Source organism: Delphinapterus leucas, chromosome 4, assembly GCF_059928025.1.
Source record: "Delphinapterus leucas isolate spDelLeu-1000000601 "Yukka" chromosome 4, BTC_Dleu_Yukka2, whole genome shotgun sequence".
Classification (NCBI taxonomy): Eukaryota; Metazoa; Chordata; class Mammalia; order Artiodactyla; family Monodontidae; genus Delphinapterus; species Delphinapterus leucas.
The window spans coordinates 49,497,251-49,517,107 of record NC_143132.1 but is presented as its reverse complement, the minus strand read 5'-3'; the positions used below and the strand labels follow the sequence as shown (position 1 = coordinate 49,517,107).

The window sequence follows — 19,857 nt, the reverse complement described above, 5'->3', positions numbered from 1 at the left end:
TTTAGAAATATAATCAGGTCACTTGAAAAGCTGGCACGAGCAAGGCTCAGAGGCCAGCTGAGCATTTGTGAAGCAGCCTGCTGGCTCAGCAGCACTTTCTCACCTGCAGCTGAAGTAGAGATCAGCAGCTGCAGCCTAGGAGACTCCTCAGTGGGTATTCGCCTTGGGAATCTAGGCAGCCTACTTCAGGGTCCCTGCAATTACTCTCTAGAGGTGAGGATCCTGGGGGATTTGGATGTATGGGCTGGTTGATGGGTTGGTAAGTCAAGTTTCATTTAATTTTGTTTTTATGTTTTTTTCATAGAAAGAAAACTTTCTTAACAGGTCAGATAGAGCAATAAATACTGTACATCTGTATTCTGGGGCATGGGCAGCTCAGATACAGGAAACATCTTGTCCATGAATGAGACTTATGATGCCAACAGATATTTATTGCAGGCAGCATTGTGTGAGGTTAATTGGTCTACTTATCGTGGTTCTGACCTAAGCCAAATGCCACTGAGCCTAGACAAGGTGAGACAGCCAAGCAGGTCTGGGGACTGAGGTAAGTTGATGTGTAGAAAGATTGGAAATGACTTGAAGGAAAGTAAGCCGAGAGAGTTTCCATGACCTTGTAACAACTTTTTAAAAGCTTCTGGCACAGGCATCTTGGTGGTTAATAGAGCCAACTCATAGCATGTACTTTCCCCTGTGTATAAGAGTTTTTTTTTTAAAGTTTGTGTCTTCTTCAGTTTTCTTCCATATGTTCCTGGTACTCACACTTCCTTGCTAAGATGGCTTGTTTTTTTGTTGTTTTTTGCCCATCCTCCATCACTTCAAACTATGACGTTCCCTCCACTTTTGAAATTCCCCCCATTTCTGAAACTCCCTCAGCCCTGTTCAGCCATCCACCTATGACACTGGTCAGACTTCCCACAAGCCTTTGGTTGATTTCTAAATGCTCTTCCTGGCTCACAGCTTCCTGTGATGAAACTGAAACCAGTTGGTTACCGATGACAAAGAGCTGACTCTTTACCAATAAATACAGCCAAAAAGCAGCTGAGACACTCACCTCTGGGTCAGGCTTGATCTCTGCAAGAACAATTGTGAGGGTTCAAAGGAAATGAGGTCCCATCATAAGCATGACGATCGCCACATCAACATAAAGACAAATGGGGCACCTCTATTGGAATACCACCCCTTGAAAAAGGATGCGTTTTGGCACCTGTGCCACCACAGAAAGACCAACTAGCTGAGTCAAAAGCAGACTCCTGAGTCACTAGCCAGACAACACTCCAAGTCCCTGGAAACCATAATATCATGCACAACCAATCAAACACTTCATATTTCTGGTTTGTTTGTTTGCTTTAACTTAAGGCTTTTTTGAGTAGCCTTATCTCAGAGTCTGTGTAGATATATTATCTCCCCTGGTTTATAGTTTACCTCTGCCTACCTGCCTCAGCATATAAACTATACTCAAGTAATGTTTTGGAACATTAAGTATTCTCCCTTCTACGCAAACAAACAATCTTGGACACAAGGAACTTCATCACAAACTCAAGTGTTCAATAACTGGCCAGTGTATAAAGTACTCAACAACACAAAAGTAATCAAAAGTATTTTTAAATGTAGTTAAGGATTACAAAAAATAAACTGAGCACACACTTTGGCATTTCAGATCCAGAATGAATACGTGGCTGGCTCCGCCCACTTCTGCCTCCTCATGAAGAGCAAGATCTAGACAAAAGTCATGAGTGCATGAGTGTTCAGTGGTTACTGTGGCTTTGCAAGAAAAGCCAACTGCTATATAACCACAGGGCTCATCTGTTTGTTCTTTAAAAAGTACTGTAAATAACAGTTTCCATAGTAGTAGTAGTTTTAATTAGCAAAATTTAACAGATCAATACTAATCTGTTTACAAATTAATTTATAAGATTAACAAAATTTCATTAACAAGATCCAAACTGAATAGACCATGTAAATATCTGATCAGTCTTCCGGCAATTTTTTTATAGTACACAACTCATCATGAAATGAGAATTTCTGTGTGTGTCCTAGAAGCATATTGATGGAAAACAGGAAGACCTACAGCCACACAGCCAGGCCCAGCATAAAGCACCATGACCCAGTCTGAACCGTGGATGCTCAGGAGCGTGACCTCAGGAGGGTACACTGACATTCTCCTCTTGCTCATCCCCCTAATTGTACCTTCCTCTTACTCACATCTAGTGAATGACTTCTTATTTTACCAAGATAGCTTAAGGCCTTCCTAAGGTTCCTCATCTACCATTTAATTTCTACCGCTTGGTCCTACATTCATCCTCACATTTAAATCATAACTAGTTGCAGACATAGAGAATGGACTTGAGGACATGGGGAGGGGGAAGGGTGAGCTGTGACAAAGCGAGAGAGAGGCATGGACATATACACACTACCAAACGTAAGGTAGATAGCTAGTGGGAAGCAGCCGCATAGCACAGGGAGATCAGTTCGGTGCTTTGTGACCCTCTAGAGGGGTGGGATAGGGAGGGTGGGAGGGAGGGAGACGCAAGAGGGAGGGGATATGGGGATACACATATGCATATAGCTGATTCACTTTGTTATACAGTAGAAACTAATACAACATTGTAAGGCAATTATACTCCAATAAAGATGTTAAAAAAAAATCATAACTAGTCTTCCGGCCTCCAGTTCTCCCCACCTCTGCCAATCCAGTTTTTATTTCAACCTGGTCTACCTACCTAAATCCCAGTTTCCACTATGACACCCCTCTCAAAAACCTTCCAAGAATCCATATGTCTCTCAGCATGGCCCTCTAAAATTTGACTGCAGCTATTCCCAACATAAATGTTCTCAATCCAGATCATTCTTTTGTATATTCTGTACTCTTCAAAGATTGTCCTCTCTTCTGTCTTACTCCAAAACTTCTAGAAAACAGAAACTGGGGCAATGATTATGGGATATTTCTCTATTTAGGGAGGTACAATCCTGGGACAAGAGTGAAGAAAAGGAAAGGGAGACAGGGAAAGATGACAAGCAAGAAGAGATAAACATCTCCATAATAACCACAACACCAATAAACAGCGACCAGCCAGTAACAATCACCAACCAGGTATCAACAATGGCTTCTACTTCACTATGAGCTTGAAAAATCTCAGTCACTTGGCAGGTCACATACTCAGCTACCCAGAATGTCTCTAGACAGTTTGGTCAGAGAAAATGTCTTAGATGAGTCTTTTAAAGGAAGAAAGGGAAGGAATACATATCAGCCCAAATCCTCTCCAGCTCCTATTTTTCTTTTGCCAAAGTCAACTCTCTTCTTGGTTGTATCTTCTGGACCCATTAAGAGCTGCTTAGGAAGATAGAGCCCATGCTAAATAGTGTGATATTCCATACAAGTCTCAAAGTGGTAGGAGGAGCCAGAGGGTCCAGGCATGGAGCTGGTCAGTCTTGGGTGGTAGAATCTCATAGACCACAGACTCTTTCAGGCTCAGTAGCTGAGGCAGAGCAGATGAATGGAAAAGGTCAAAGTCTTTGAAACAGATGAGACTAAGAGAATCTGCGAGGCATGTAAATTCAACATGTTGTCTCCCCATGTAGTCAAAGCCAGGCTTTCCATAAAGTTTACCCACTGAATTCCTTGTTTGGGTGCTTGCTTACATACTGCTAGATTTGTGAATGTTATTTAAAGGTGGTGTGTGTGTGTGTTTATTCTCCTTCATTAAATTTTAATCTCATTAATGGCAGATACCATGCGTGTATTTGGATCATGTACATGGATCCCCATCTCAACTGGCACAGTAATGGTGCATAAATGGTATCCCATCGGCAGTTGTTTAATAAGTAAAAGAGCAAAACCACGTAGAGAATAGCAGATTTGGGGATCACTTTAGCCCCGGAGAACACAAGAGCAGTATCTTTTCTTTTGGCTTCACAGAAATCATCTGAGCTTTGAAAGAAACCCTAATGGACACTTAAATCATTCCCTCATTGCACCCTATGCTCCCAAGTCATTTCCTGCACAGTGAAAACATGATGTAGGTTCAAAAACAACTTAGAAGCAACTGGCTCTTATTTTTTAAAAAAAGGAAAAGAAAATGAACTATTTTCCTCTCCAACAGTAAATTAGTTCAAATTAGATCTTGCATCCATCATTCAAATATTTTTCTTTTTTGTGTGTGTGTGAACAAATACCAATCCAAATTCAAGACCATGCAACATGATTAAATTGTTAAGACTGTGGACTCTGGAGCCAGAGTCCCTGGTTCAATTCTCAACTCTGCCACTTACTAGCTATATGACCTTAGGAGAGTTACTCAACTTCTATTCCCCACAGTTTCCTTATAGATAAAATGAGAATAATAATAGCACATACCCCAAAGGGTTTTATGAACATTAAGTGTGTAAGCATCTGTAATATCTGGAAAACTACCTGAAACATGGCAAGCCACACATAAGAGTTTGCTTAACAAATAAGATTATGGGGCTTGGAGAGGAAAGATAGGAACAAGTAAAATTATATACTGCTCTGGTTGGTTGACTGTGGCTGTAAACTCTTTAAGGTCAGAGAGCACATCAATGTTAGTAAATAGCACATCAATGATGATGTATAAATGTGGAGTATTTTAGTAATTAAATGAGGGGGAAAGTTATGAGGAGGAGTGAGAAAGCCCAGCTTGCAGCTAAAAGGTGACTAACTAGATAACATCTAGTCCACACTCCAAGAAAAGCATTTATTTAGTTGACTGAAAAATCTGTGGGTCCCACCCAACATGCTGTTTTTTAATTTCCTCATTCTTCTCTCACCTCAGCAGGTGTGGCTTATCCTTCTGGACTCCTGTCCTATTTGCAATGTTACCTCTGTTCTTCTTTCTCTCTGTCCCTCAGACACCTAATTGGGTCCTTACCATCTGTTCGACTTCCTAGCTTCAAGACCGCTCTAGAGAGAGGATACAACAGCCCAGGGCAAATGCCAGACCAAACACATCCCAGCTTTCATAGCAACTAACTCTTTGTTACTCCTACCCAAAGACTCCCAAGGTTTCTCTTCCTAAGGAGGGGATATACCTTGGGGTTACACCCTTGCCTCACTACTACTCTCTAGCATTCCTCCTCCTATATGCCTCTCCACCAGCCTCCTTACAGAGTTAACACTTCACAGATCCAAACATAACATTATAAATGTAATCTGAGGATGTTCAAGGTGCCAGTTTTATTAAAGGAGATCATTTGCTCAATTCAGTTTGAGTTGACTTAATATTTGCAGCCATTGGACCACACCAGTCCCAGGAAAAGGTCATGGGCCCAAGTTTCACACAGTGGCATTTTACTTCAAGCCCCCTCCAAGTTTTTCCTGGGACTTAAACCCTATCAAGTTCTACATCTTCCCCATAGTAATGAATATCAACATTCTATTGTGTGGTGATTTGTACAGTGAATTCCCTCCCTCGGTGTGGCATTTGGCACATCAAAGGAGGCCAATAAGGGGGTGCCTTCTAGAGAGGGGCTTTGAACTAGGTCTCTGAGGTGTGCACTGGTCATGAATTTGTGGAAGAAAATAAGGAATCACTTTTGCAAAAGAAGTACACATCCTGTTAAAGGAGCATTGTGTGGGAGATGAATTTTTAATCTCTTGTTCACTTTACCCTATGTTCATAGAATTTCCTTCTGAAGAGCTTGTGATAACTTGGCCACGACCCACAGGTCAGGCTCTTTGACAGTTGGGTCTTTTGAATATGAAGAATAATAAAATTTTAGGGACCTTAAGATAGCATAGTCTAATTCCCTTACTTCTAGTAAGGAAACTTGGTCCAAAGAGGTGAAACGGCATAGTCAAAAGACTCATTAAAAACGTGTTAAAATCAGAACTAGGATTTGAATCCAGACCTAATTATACTGGGCTCTAGGGCCAGGACACATCGTAATAAAAGTAACCTGAAAATTGTAACATTGTATAAACTATCAACACAATGACTCAGTACTAAATAGCAGGAACGTTTATTATTTTATTAAAAATTATTTCTTCTTTAACTATAGTGTGTTCAACTCTTTTGGCAATCAGACAAGCCTAGGAGTAAAGTTAAAGAAATGTGTAAGATGTAAATAAAGAAAAATGAAGGGCATTTAAAAAGAAATTGAAAAGATGAGAGAAGTCTCCACGTAACTGAACAGGAGTACATGTACTGCCTACATATACATTTTCTCCAGTGACATTAAACGGGAGAATCAAATAAATTATGGTATAGGCACTTTGCAACTATTAGCTCATGAAATCCTCACAACATCCCTGTGAGGCACAGAGAGTGAAGTAGCCTGCCCTTGGTTGGCTCTTACAAAGAGCAATAAAGTGAGAACACCAGGGTCACATCCAGACAATCTCACTCCAGGACTTTGCTCTTACTGACTACCCTTTTCAAGCGGTAATTATATGAAAATATGTTCAACATCACTAGTATCAGAGAAGGAAAAATTCAAGCCCTATTTTCATTTTCAACATTTCAATCAAAGTGGCAAAAATTAAATGAATTGATGATACCTAATTTGGGTGAGAATATGTGGAAGTCGATACCCTGTTATACTTTTGGGGGTGCATGATTTGCTTCAGCCTATTCATGGAGAAATTTGGCATTATTTGTTAAAACATAACATGTGCATATCCTTTGAAGCAAGGTTTCCACTTGTAGGTGTTTCCTAGAAAGATGTTCACAAACTGGCACACGAAATGTTCAAGGCAGCATTGTTTGTAATACTCAAAATTTTGAAATAAATTAAATGTCCATCAGTAAGGGATTACTTAAACTATGGACAGCCATTCTGTGGAAGACCTAGGAGGCGTGATAAGGAATGTGGTAAATTTCTATGTACTGTCATGGGAAGGCAAGTTTCATCTCCTGTATTGCTAGAGAGAGGTAGATTGATACAACCCCCATGAAGGGCAATTTGGTAATATCTTATCAAAATTACAAATGCACGCATTTGACCCAGAAATGCCACTTCCAGGAATTTGTTCTATAAAAGTTATTTGGAATGTGTGATACATGCTATACATAAAGTTATGCAATGCAATGATTTTTAAATGGGGAAATATTGAAAACAAACTATATCAGTAGGTAGCAAGTTAAATAAATTATGAAAAATTCACATAATGCAATACCATGCAGTACTACCTATAAAATGATTATGGAACTGTACTACATACTACACTGCTGCAGTCGTTAAAAGAAAAAGAAGGCTTTTCATTTGCTAATCTGGAATAACTCCAAGAAATATTAATTTTTTAAGTAAGGTGCTATATATATATATATATAGTATGCTATAATTTATTTTTAAAAACAGGGGGTAAAGACTTATATGAACAAAGAATCCCTCTGGGTAGCTACACAAGAAACTGGTAATACTGGTGGCCTCCAGGGAAAACTATATGACTAAGACTCAGAGGGAGGTGAGAGACTTTTCACTTTTTAAAAACCTTTTGAATTTACATATACATACATATATATATTCTTTATTCAAAAAATATAAATTTTACAAATAAAATGAAGAAAGCTACAGAACACATGAAATGTGAGCTCTATTAATATTTTTAAATGATGTTTCATTATTTTTTATGTATGCATCTATGTACATAAGTGAGTAGAAAAGGGCCCAATAATATTTACACAGAGGAAGAGAAAAGGAGGAAGAGGACTTTAATCTTTTCATCCTTCATGGTTTGATATCATATAAATTTTTATGAAGAAAATACACAGATATACACACACACATATATATGTATTTATGTATTCCTGTACAAGTAAAAAAAAACAATCTTTCAAAGGAGTACATGGAATAAGAAATCCTTATTTCTCATTCCCCCTTCTAATTAATCTTATGCAAATCATTTAACCTCTCATGGCCTCAATTCCCTCATCTATAAAGTGAGAGGATTGGACTTGGTGATACCTAAGGTCATTCTTGCTTGATAATCCAAGACTTGGATCTACTAATCCATAACCCAATTAAATGTAAATGAATTATTAGCCAATCACTGAGATATTAAGCAAGCATACGGCAGGCTACTACTTTAAAGGATAACTATGTTTTAAAACTCTTGAAAAATCTCAGACTCAAATGAAATTCTAACAGTAAGAGCTCAGGGGTAGAGAAAGATTTTTCTTTGTAAAATCCCTTCAGTCACTGGTTGGCCATTAAGCTTGTCTTGGCTACACCCCAAGGTACCATTGTGTGACCACATAAAATGAGGCACAAAACTTTCACAGCTCTGAATTCATGAATCAAATGGTCCCACCAGCTTTCCAGAATATCACGCAGCCCCAGTCTCCTTTTCCGGCTTCTTCTAGCTTTCAACTTAATGTTTACTTTGTTCATTTTTCTCACTAAAGTTAAGAAATACAATTTCAGAAATACAGTTGTCTTTCAACCATAAATTTTGTTAACTCTGCCCTATATGAAAATTAGTCTAGCTCATTATGTCGGTGTATTGTTATTCAAACATGGAAAGAACGTACACCAGCTTGATTTGAAAAGTTAGCAGGCAGATCTTTCTCTCTCCTTTTTTCTTTTTTAATATCAAGTAGTTCATGGATCAGGGTTGAAGTATGGTAGAAAAGAGAGTGAGAGGTCATATCAAACAGGGGCTTAGAAATCTTTCTGGCTCACAGTCTCAAACATCTCTTTTCCGGTACCACCGGAATTAGTAGACTTAAGGAAAAGGATATCTCAAGTCAGAAAAAAAAAAAAATACAATGAAACCTTGACCCTAAAAGTTGTGACAGATGTTTGTTTAGGTTCCAGTCCTACAGGGGCTAACTCTTCTGTTTATGAAAGCCAAAATCTGCCTAGAAATTGTAGAAGAAAAAGCACTAGTTCTAGTGTTAAAAGTCAAATTCAAGTGTTGGGTCTCACTCACCAGCCATGGACCTTGGGCAAAGAGCTTATCCTCCCAGGGCCTCATTTCCTTGATGTGAGTTTCATCCTCCAGGACTTAAGTTCAGGTTTCTCTGCATTCATTATAGGGCCTAACAGAATGTTAAGGCCTTTGCAGAAATTCAGCAAGTGTTTGCTGATAAGTCTAATCCCATGTCCCTAGCATGTTCTCATGGCTAGAACTTCTATGGGGGAGATTTAAAGGATCCAGATAAATTCTGGTTTACATTCCAACTCTTTTCCAACCATGGCACAGGGTAGGAGTTAACAGTTCAGTCCCTGGAAGGAGATACTCCTGAGTTCAAATTCTGTCTCACTACTTTCTAGCTCTCTGACCTTAGGCAAATTTATTTCTTAACCTCTCTTAACTTCTGTTTTCTCACCTATAAAAATTCTGGTACCTGCTATATATGGTTAGTATAAGAATTAAATAACATAATGCTTGTAACATACATAAAGTACAGCACATGATAAATGCTCAAAAAATATTAACAAGATTGTTACTTGACTAACCTTTACGGCCATATCCATCTGTTTTCTGGCTATAGGGACAGCAGTGCTTGCCATTAGCTTCATCAATAATAGTTGTTACTTAAACAGTATCTGAGCCAAGTCCTAAACTTTCCTGATGAGCTGTTCTGCATGCAACCTAAGTTCCAATTGTACCTATCTGATCAGTATCTTTTGGAAGCATTAGCAATATAATTTTTGTTATGCTTAAATAAAGTAGTACCCGAGTAGAAGCATGAATTAAAAGCAAGTCAGTAGGGCTTCCCTGGTGGCGCAGTGGTTGAGAGTCCGCCTGCCGATGCAGGGGACATGGGTTCGTGCCCCGGTCCGGGAAGATCCCACATCCCGCGGAGCGGCTGTGTCCGTGAGCCATGGCCACTGAGCCTGCGCGTCCGGAGCCTGTTGCTCCGCAACGGGAGAGGCCACAACAGTGAGAGGCCCGCGTATCGCAAAAAAAAAAAAAAAAAAAAAAAGCAAGTCAGTAACAAATACCGTATGACATCATGTGTACGTGGAATCTAAAAACTAGTACGAATGACTTATTTATGAAACAGATACAGACTCACAGACATAGAAAATAAATTTATGGTTACCAAATAGGAATCAGGGGAGGGATAAATTAGGAGTATGGGATTAACAGATACACGCTACCGTATATAAAACGGATAAACAACAAGGATTAACTATTTAGCATAGGGAACTATATTCAATATCTCGTAACAACCTGTAATGGAAAATAATTTTTTAAGAGTATATATATAACCAAATCACTTTGCTGTACACCTGAAATTAACACAATATTGTAAATCAATTATACTTTAATTTTTTTAAAGTCAGTAAGTTTTTTATTCCAAATGCTGTTTTTCTTCAAATCCCAACTTAGGTGCTACCTCCTCTGTGGAGCCTACCCCCATCTCTTTGCCTTCCATGCTCCATGCCCTGAATTTATTCACTTAGGACTTTTTCTCTGCTTAGTACCTTAGGTAGGTTTCTATTATAGCAACTATCATTCTGTATTATAGTTATGCTTATTTCCTCTTCTAGACTGTATGTACCTCCAGGTCAGGTGCTACGTCTTATCATCATCTTTTACCCACCAAATACAACCACAATGCCTATCATATACTCCAAAACATGTGAAACAGACTAGAGGTAAAATGAGTTGAATTCTGAGGTTCTACCTCAGAAGTATATGAAAACTTATCCCCAAAATGTTTAGAAAATAGCCTGAAGAGAAAGCTAGAGGAAGGAAATATAGAGGCTAGATTGCATATACAATACAGCAAAGCTTAAGAATTCTGAGTTCATAAATCAATCTATTTTATATTCATTTTGGATTCCCCTTCTCTGATCACATAGTTACTTATGAGAGGTCAAAGCAAGATGGAAAGAATCCTAGACTAGGAATCTAGAGACCTAGATTTAGTCCCAGCTCTGCCATGAACTGTCTGTCACTTCCTGTCTCTAAGTCTGTGTCGGACATTATGATTCAAAAGATCCTTTCAAACTCTCTTCCCACACTGGCACAACATCTGATCTATTGTCATTAACCTCATTCTACAGCTAGAAAAACCTAAACAAATACTACAACAACTCATTCCAGAACCCTACAGCAACTGACTGCCATAGTTAAAGGTGGAACATGGAAGGAAAGGTTTCCTGTCTGGAGCCCAGCCCTGGAGAGTAATCCCATACCTAGTGGCACACGGGACTTGTAGGGAGAGTCAATGCTTCTCTGTCCTGGGGCTTACCTGGTGGCCCAGTGGTTAAGAATCCGCATACCAATGCAGGGGACACGGGTTCGAGCCCTGGTCCAGGAAGATCCCACATGCCGCGGAGCATCTAAGCCTGTGTGCCACAACTACTGAGCCTGCGCTCTAGAGCCCACAAACCACAACTGAAGCCCGCACACCTAGAGCCCATGCTCTGCAACAAGAGAAGCCACCGCAATAAGAAGCCCGATCACCCAACTAAGAGTAGCCCCCGCTTGCCGCAACCAGAGAAAGCTTGCGCGCAGCAACAAAGACCCAACGCAGCTAAAAATAAATAAATAAAAATAAATTAGTTAATTAAAAAAAAAAAAGCTTCTCTGTCCTCTGCCAAAAACAGGAAGTTCCCACACCCATGGGAGCCAAAGGAGTGTATAGTGTTGGCAGTCAGCATAGCCTCCTGGGTTCCAAATAGACACGCAGGGATGTCTTCATCAATGTTCCTGCCAGACACCTGGGGATAGAAATTGCACAAGATCCACCTATGAAAACAGGAGTGTTGTCTAGATCATCCTGTTTGCTGTAGTTATTGGGACATTATCCAAGTCTGACAGCTAGATCCAGGACCAAATCCAGAGTTGAGAACTTGACTGATCATTTGGTTTAGACACCCACATCCAAATAGAGTACACTGAAATCTTGAAAAGGAAGTCTAAAAGTGTGGATTGTATGCACACATTTTAGACGAAAATCCATTCGGCTTCTCAGAAGACAAGGTAAGAACCAAGAATCAGGAAGTAGGATCACAATAGCAGAATAGAATACCCTGAGCTCACCTCCTTCACAGACACAACAAAACTACAATTACTTATAGAACAACTCTCTCTGAAAATGACCTGAAGACTAGCAGAACAGCTCATCTACAATTAAGGATAAAGAAAAACCACATCAAGGTGGGTAGGAAGGACAGACTCATAATCTAGTCAGTATACAAACCCCAGCACAGTGATGCACAAGCAAGAGGGGATGCCATAAATGCAAAGGTCCTCTCTAAGGAGCAAAAGGTTCAAGAACCACATTGGGAAACCCACCCCTGGGGACCAGCACTTGGAAGATAAGCCCATATAACTGGCTTTGAAAACTAATGGGGCTTAAGTCTGGGAGAGCCAGAGGACTGTAGGAAACCTCGACTCTGCTCTTAAAGGACTCATGCATAAACTCACCCACTCTGAGTCCCAGCTCAGATAGCAGTTTCAAAAGGGCCTGGCACTCTAGCTGGTCTGCCAAAGCCACCACCTCAGCATGCCCCTGGCCCACACCCACTCCAATGCCAGCTGTCCTGCCAAGGCAGCAGCCCTGGCACACCCTGGGAAAGGCCCAGACTGTGGCCACTGCAGCTTCAGCCATCCCACCAGGGCAGTGGCTCTGACATGCCTTGGGAAAGCCCCAGCCTGTACCTGCTCCAGCTCTAGTTGTCCCACCAAGGCACCCCTGGTCCAACCCAGAGTACCCTGCAACTCTCCCCCCGACCCATGCCTGCTCCAGCCCCAGTTGGCATGCCAAAGCTACCGAGCACATGCAGTCTACATAGGGAATACTCCAACACAAGACTACATCTTCAAGACCAGAGGATGTAACTATTTCACCTAATTCATAGAAGCAACCACAGAAAACCAAAAAAAATGAGGAGACAGAGGAATTTGTTCCAAACAAAAGAATAGATAAAACCCCAGGGGGGAAAAAAAAAAAACTAATGAAAAAGAGATAAGTAATTTACATGATAGAGTTCAAAGCCACAGTCATAAAGATCCACAGAACTCTGGAGAAGAATGGAATAGCACAGTGAGAACTTCAACAAAGAGTTGGAAAATATAGAAAGGAAACAACCAGAGCTGAAGAATACAGAGAATGAAATAAAAAATACACTAGAGGGAATCAACAGGAGACCATATATTACAGAGAATGTATAAGTGACCTGGAAGACAGAATGATGGAAATCACCCAGTCAAAAGAGCAAAAGAAAACAATTTTTTAAATGAGGATACTTTAAGGAACCTATGTGACAACATCAAGCATACTAATATTTGTATTATAGGGATCTCAGAAAGAGAAGAGAGAAAGGGCCAGAAAAATTATTTGAAGAAATAATGGCTGATGAGAATCCCCTGGTGGTCCAGTGGTTAGGATTCGGTGGTTTCACTGCCATGTGGCCCATATTCAAGCCCTGGTCAGGGAACTAATATCCTGCAAGCAACACAGCACAGCCAAAAAAAAAAAAAAAAAACAAAGGCTGAAAACTTCCCTAAACTGAGGAAGGAAACAGATATCAAGTTCCAGGAATCATAGAGACAACCAACAAGAGGAACCCAAACACACCCACACCAAGGCATATCACAATTAAAATGGAAAAAGCTAAAGAAAAAATTTTAAAGGCAGAAAAAGAAGAACAATGAGTCACACAAAAGGGAACCCCCATAAGGCCATTAGCCGATTTTATTTTATTTTTTTTAACATCTCTATTGGAGTATAATTGTTTTACAATGGTGCGTTAGTTTCTGCTTTATAACAAAGTGAATCAGTTATACATATACATATGTTCCCACATCTCTTCCCTCTTGCATCTCCCTCCCTCTCACCCTGCTTATCCAACCCCTATAGGTGGTCACAAAACACTGAGCTGATCTCCCTGTGCTATGCAGCTGCTTCCCACTAGCTATCTATTTTACATTTGGTAGTGTATATATGTCCATGCCACTCTCTCACTTTGTCACAGCTTACCCCTCCCCCTCCTCATATCCTCAAGTCCATTCTCTAGTACGTCTGTGTCTTTATTCCTGTCTTACCCCTAGGTTCTTCATGACCTTTTTTTTTTTCCCCTTAGATTCCATATATATGTGTTAGCATACGGTATTTGTTTCTCTCTTTCTGACTTACTTCACTCTGTATGACAGACTCTAGGTCCATCCACCTCACTACAAAAAACTCACTTTCGTTTCTTTTTATGGCTGACTAATATTCAATTGTATATATGTGCCACATCTTCTTTATCCATTCACCTGTTAATGGACACTTAGGTTGCTTCCATCTCCTGGCTCTTGTAAATAGAGCTGCAATGAACATTTTGGTACATGACTCTTTCTGAATTTTGGTTTTCTCAGGGCATATGCCCAGTAGTGGGATTGTTGGGTCATATGGTAGTTTTATTTGTAGTTTTTTAAGGAATCTCCATACTGTTCTCCATAGTGGCTGTAGCAGTTCACATTCCCACCAGCAGTGCAAGAGGGTTCCCTTTTCTCCACACCCTCTCCAGCATTTATTGTTTCTAGATTTTTTGATGATGGCCATTCTGACTGGTGTGAGATGATATCTCATTGTAGTTTTGATTTGCATTTCTGTAATGATTAGTGATGTTGAGCATTCTTTCATGTGTTTGTTGGCAATCTGTATATCTTCTTTGGAGAAATGTCTGTTTAGGTCTTCTGCTCATTTTTGGATTGGGTTGTTTGTTTTTTTGTTATTGAGCTGCATGAGCTGCTTGTACATTTTGGAGATTAATCCTTTGTCAGTTGCATCATTTGCAAATATTTTCTCCCATTCTGAAGGTTGTCTTTTGGTCTTGTTTATGGTTTCCTTTGCTGTGCAAAAGCTTTGAAGTTTCATTAGGTCCCATTTGTTTATTTTTGTTTTTATTTCCATTCCTCTAGGAGATGGGTCAAAAAGGATCTTGCTGTGATTTATGTCATAGAGTGTTCTGCCTATGTTTTCCTCTAAGAGTTTGATATTTTCTGGTCTTACATTTAGGTCTTTAATCCATTTTGAGCTTATTTTTGTGTATGGTGTTAGGGAGTGTTCTAATCTCATACTTTTACATGTACTTGTCCAGCTTTCACAGCACCACTTATTGAAGAGGCTGTCTTTTCTCCACTGTATATTCTTGCCTCCTTTATCAAAGATAAGGTGACCATATGTGCATGGGTTTATCTCTGGGCTTTCCATCCTGTTCCATTGATCTATATTTCTGTTTTTGTGCCAGTACCATACTATGTTGATTACTGTATCTTTGTAGTATAGTCTGAAGTCAGGGAGCCTGATTCCTCCAGCTCCACTTTTCGTTTTCAAGATTCCTTTGGCTATTCGGGGTCTTTTGTGTTTCCATACAAATTGTGAAATTTCTTGTTCTAGTTCTGTGAAAAATGCCAGTGATAGTTTCATAGGGATTGCATTGAATCAGTAGATTCCTTTGAGTAGTAGAGTCATTTTCACAATGTTGATTATTCCAATCCAAGAACATGGGATATCTCTCCATCTATCTGTATCATCTTTAACTTCTTTCATCAGTGTCTTATAATTTTCTGCATACAGGTCTTTTGTCTCCTTAGGTAGGTTTATTCCTAGATATTTTATTCTTTTTGTTGCAATGGTAAATGGGAGTGTTTTCTTAATTTCATTTTCAGATTTTTCATCATTAGTGTATAGGTATGCCAGAGATTTCTGTGCATTAATTTTGTGGGGGTTTTTTTGTGTGTGTGTGGTACGCGGGCCTCTCACTGTTGTGGCCTCTCCCGTTGCGGAGCACAGGCTCCGGACGTGCAGGCCCAGCAGCCATGGCTCACGGGCCCAGCCGCTCCGCGGCATGTGGGATCTTCCCGGACCAGGGCACAAACCCGTGTCCCCTGCATCGGTAGGCGGACTCTCAACCACTGCGCCACCAGGGAAGCCCTAGAGTATTTTTAATTTCATTTATTGTGTTGTTCATCGTTGCTTGTTTCCTCTTTAGTTCTTCTAGGTCCTTGTTAAATGTTTCTTGCATTTTCTTTATTCTATTTGCAAGAATCTGGATCATTTTTACTATCATTATTCTGAATTCTTTTTCAGGTAGACTGCTTATTTCCTCTTCATTTGTTAGGTCTGGTGGGTTTTTATCTTGCTCCTTCATCTGCTGTGTGTTTTTCTGTCTTCTCATTTTGTTTATCTTACTGTGTTTGGGGTCTCCTTTTTGCAGGCTGCAGGTTCATAGTTCCGTTGTTTTTGGTGTCTGTCCCCAGTGGCTAAAGTTGGTTCAGTGAGTTGTGTAGGCTTCCTGGTGGAGGGGACTAGTGCCTGTGTTCTGGTGGATGAGGCTGGAACTTGTCTTTCTGGTGGGCAGGTCCACGTCTGGTGGTATGTTTTGGGGTGTCTGTGGCCTTATTATGATTTTAGGCAGCCTCTCTGCTAATGGGTGTGGGGCTGTGTTCCTGTCTTGCTAGTTGTTTGGCATAGGGTGTCCAGCACTGTAGCTTGCTGGTCGTTGAGTGAAGCTGGGTGTTGGTGTTGAGATGGAGATCTCTGGGAGATTTTCACCGTTTGATATTATGTGGAGCTGGGAGCTCTCTTGTGGACCAGTGTCCTGAAGTTGGCTCTCCCACCTCAGAGGCACAGCACTGACTCTCGGCTGGAGCACCAAGAGCCCTTCATCCACACAGCTCAGAATAAAAGTGAGGAAAAGAAAAAGAAAGAAAGAAAGAAAGGAAGGAAGGAAGGAAGAAAAGAAAGAAAGAATGAAAGAAAGAAAGAAAGAAGGAAGGAAGGAAGCAAGGAAAGAAAGAATGAAAGAAAGAAAGAAAGGAAGGAAGGAAGGAAGGAAGGAAGGAAGGAAGGAAGGAAGGAGGGAAGAAGATATAAAATAAGATAAAATAAAGTAAAGTTATTAAAATAAAAACAATTATTAAGAAAAAAAATTTTTTAAGTAAAAAACAAACATACAAACAAAAAAACGGATGGACAGGACCCTAGGATAAATGGTGAAAGCAAAGCTCTACAGACAAAATCTCACACAGAAGCATACACATACACACTCACAAAAAGAGGAAAAGGGGAAAAAATAATATACCTTGCTCCCAAAGTCCACCTCCTCAATTTTGGATGATTTGTTGGCTATTCAGGTATTCCACGGATGCAGAGTACATCAAGTTGATTGTGGAGATTCAATCCGATGCTCCTGTGGCTGCTGGGGCAGATTTCCCTTTCTCTTCTTTGTTCTCACAGCTTCCGGGGTTCAGCTTTGGATTTGGACCCGCCTCTGCATGTAGGTCGCCGGTGGGCGTCTCTTCTTCGCTCAGACAGGATGGGGTTAAAGGAGCAGCTGATTCAGGGGCTCTGCCTCACTCAGGCCACGAGGTGGGGGGCACGGATGTGGGGCGAGCCTGCGGTGGCAGAGGCCAGCATGACGTTGCACCAGCGTGACGAGCATTCTCCTGGGGAAGTTGTCCCTGGATCCTGGGACCCTGGCAGTGGTGGGCTGCACAAGCTCCCGGGAGGGGAGGTGGGGATAGTGACCTGTGCTCACACATAGGCTTCTTGGTGGCGGCAGCAGCAGCCTTAGCATCTCATGTCCGTCTCTGGGGTCCTCGCTGATAGCCGCAGCTCGCACCCGTCTCGAGCTCCTTTAAGCAGCGCTCTTAATCCCCTCTCCTCATGCACCGGGAAACAAAGAGGGAAGAAATGTCTCTTGCCTCTTCAGCAGGTCCAGACTTTTTCCCGGACTCCCTCCCAGGTAGCCGTGGTGCACTAACCCCTTCAGGCTGTGTTCACGCCGCTAGTCCTTTCCCTGCGATCCGACCGAAGCCCGAGCCTCAGCTCCCAGCCCCGCCCACCCCAGCGGGTGAGCAGACAAGCCTCTTGGGCTGGTGAGTGCCAGTCAGCACTGATCCTCTGTGTAGGAATCTCTCCACTTTGCCCTCCGCACCCCTGTTGCTGCGCTCTCCTCCGTGGCTCCAAAGCTTCCCCCCTCTGCCACCTGCACTCTCCACCAGCGAAGGGGCTTCCTAGTGTGTGGAAACCTTTCCTCCTTCACAGCTCCCTCCCACTGGTGCAGGTCTCGTCCCTATTCTTTGTCTCTGTTTATTCTTTTTTCTTTTGCCCTACCCAGGTACGTGGGGAGTTTCTTGCCTTTTGGGAGGTCTGAGGTCTTCTGCCAGCATTGAGTGGGTGTTCTGTAGGAGTTGTTCCACGTATAGATGTATTTCTGATGTATCTGTGGGAAGGAAGGTGATCTCCACGTCTTACTCTTCTTCCATCTTCCCCCTCTCCCTCCATCAGCTGATTTTAAAGCAGAAACCTTGCAGGCCAGAAGGGAGTAGTATAATGTATCTGAAGTGCTGAAATGAAAAAACTTACAACTCAGCAATGCAATCATTCCAAATTGATGGAGATAAAGACTGGAGAGATAAACAAACAAACAAAAACTAAAAGAGTGCATTACTGGTCTTACGGGAATGTTAAAGGGTTTTCTTCAAGTGGAAAAGAAAAGGCCATAATTAGAAATGCAAAAATATATGAAAGAAGAAATCTCACTGGTAAAGGCAAATATACGGTAAAGGAATTGGATTGATCACTTAAAAAGCCAGTATGAAGATTAAAAGACAAAATACAAATATCATAACTTTAACTGCAATAAGTAGTTAACAGATACACAAAATAAAAAGATGTAGAATATGACATCAAAAACAAAAAACCTGGGAGTTGGGAAGGGAAAATGAAGTGCTTCTAGAATGCATTCAAACTTAAGTGACTATCAGCTTAAACACTAGAGGGAATAGATAGATAGATAGATAGATAGATAGATAGATAGATAGATATGAACCTCATGGTAACAACAAACCAAAAACTTACAATAAGTACCTAAAAGATAAAGAAATCAAAATATAACACTTAAGAAAATCTTAAACCACAAGGAAGAGACTAAAAGAAGAAAGGAAGAGAGAAGAGCTACAAAAATCACCAGAAGTAACAAAATGGCAGAAGTACTAACCAATCAATAATTACTTTAAATGTAAATGGACCAAATGCTCCAATCAAAAGACATAGAGTGGCTGGGACTTCTCTGGCGGTCCAGTGGGTAAGACTCCATTCTCCCAATGCAGGGGGGCTGGGTTTGATCCCTGGTTGGGGAACTACATCCCGCATGCATGTTGCAACTGATAGTCTGCATGCCATAATTAAAGATCCCACATGCCACAACTAAGAGCTCTCATGCAACAACTAAGATCCGGTGCAGCCAAAAGAAATAAATAAATATACTTTTTTAAAAAGATATAGAGTGGCTGACTGGATACAAAAAACAAGACCCATATATATGTTGCCTATAAGAGATTCACTTCAGATCTAATGACACACACATACTGAAAGTGAACAGATGGGAAAAAAAATATTCCCTGCAATTGGAAAGAAAAAGGAAGCTGGAGTAGCAATTCTCATATCAGAAAAAATAGACTTTAAGGACCATTAACAAGAGACAAAGAAGGACATAATGATCAAGGGATCAATCCAAGAAGAGGATATAACACTCAAAATATATATATGTAGCCAACATAGGAGCACCTAAATACGTAAAGCAAATACTAACAAACATAAAGGGAAAAATTGATGGTAACAATGTTAGTAAGGGTTTTAATACCCTACTCTTATCAATGGATAGACCATACTGACAGAAAATCAGTAAGGAAATATTAACCTTAAACAACACATTAGACCTGAGGACTTTAGTAGATATATAGAGAACATTCCATCCAAAAGCAGCAGTACATACATTCTTTTCAAGTGCAAATGGAACATTCCACAGGATAGATCAACATGCTAGGCCACAAAACAAGTCTCAATAAACTTAAGAAGATTGAAATTATATCAAGCATCTTTTTCTACCATAACACTATAAGACTAGAAATCAACAAGAAAAAAACTGGAAAACACACAAACA

At 40.6% G+C, this 19,857-nt stretch overlaps 1 protein-coding gene across 2 annotated transcripts in view; it reads right to left on the bottom strand.

Moving 5' to 3' along the window:
- Positions 1–7,682: 7,682 nt before the first annotated feature.
- Positions 7,683–19,857, bottom strand: part of NFKBIZ (NFKB inhibitor zeta) — a 163,286-nt gene continuing 151,111 nt past the window's right edge. Inside the window, exons 12-13 of one of the 2 annotated variants that reach the window (XR_016392985.1) lie at positions 16,993–18,259; positions 7,683–8,354 (exon numbers count right to left, since the gene is read on the bottom strand). Coding sequence is in view for 1 of the 2 variants with exons in the window: in XM_089910503.1 (XP_089766629.1) it covers positions 18,197–18,259 (63 nt within the window). In the remaining variant the exon portion in view is untranslated. Of the gene's footprint in view, positions 18,260–19,857 lie in introns of both variants that reach the window. The other variant, XM_089910503.1, reaches the window with a different exon arrangement.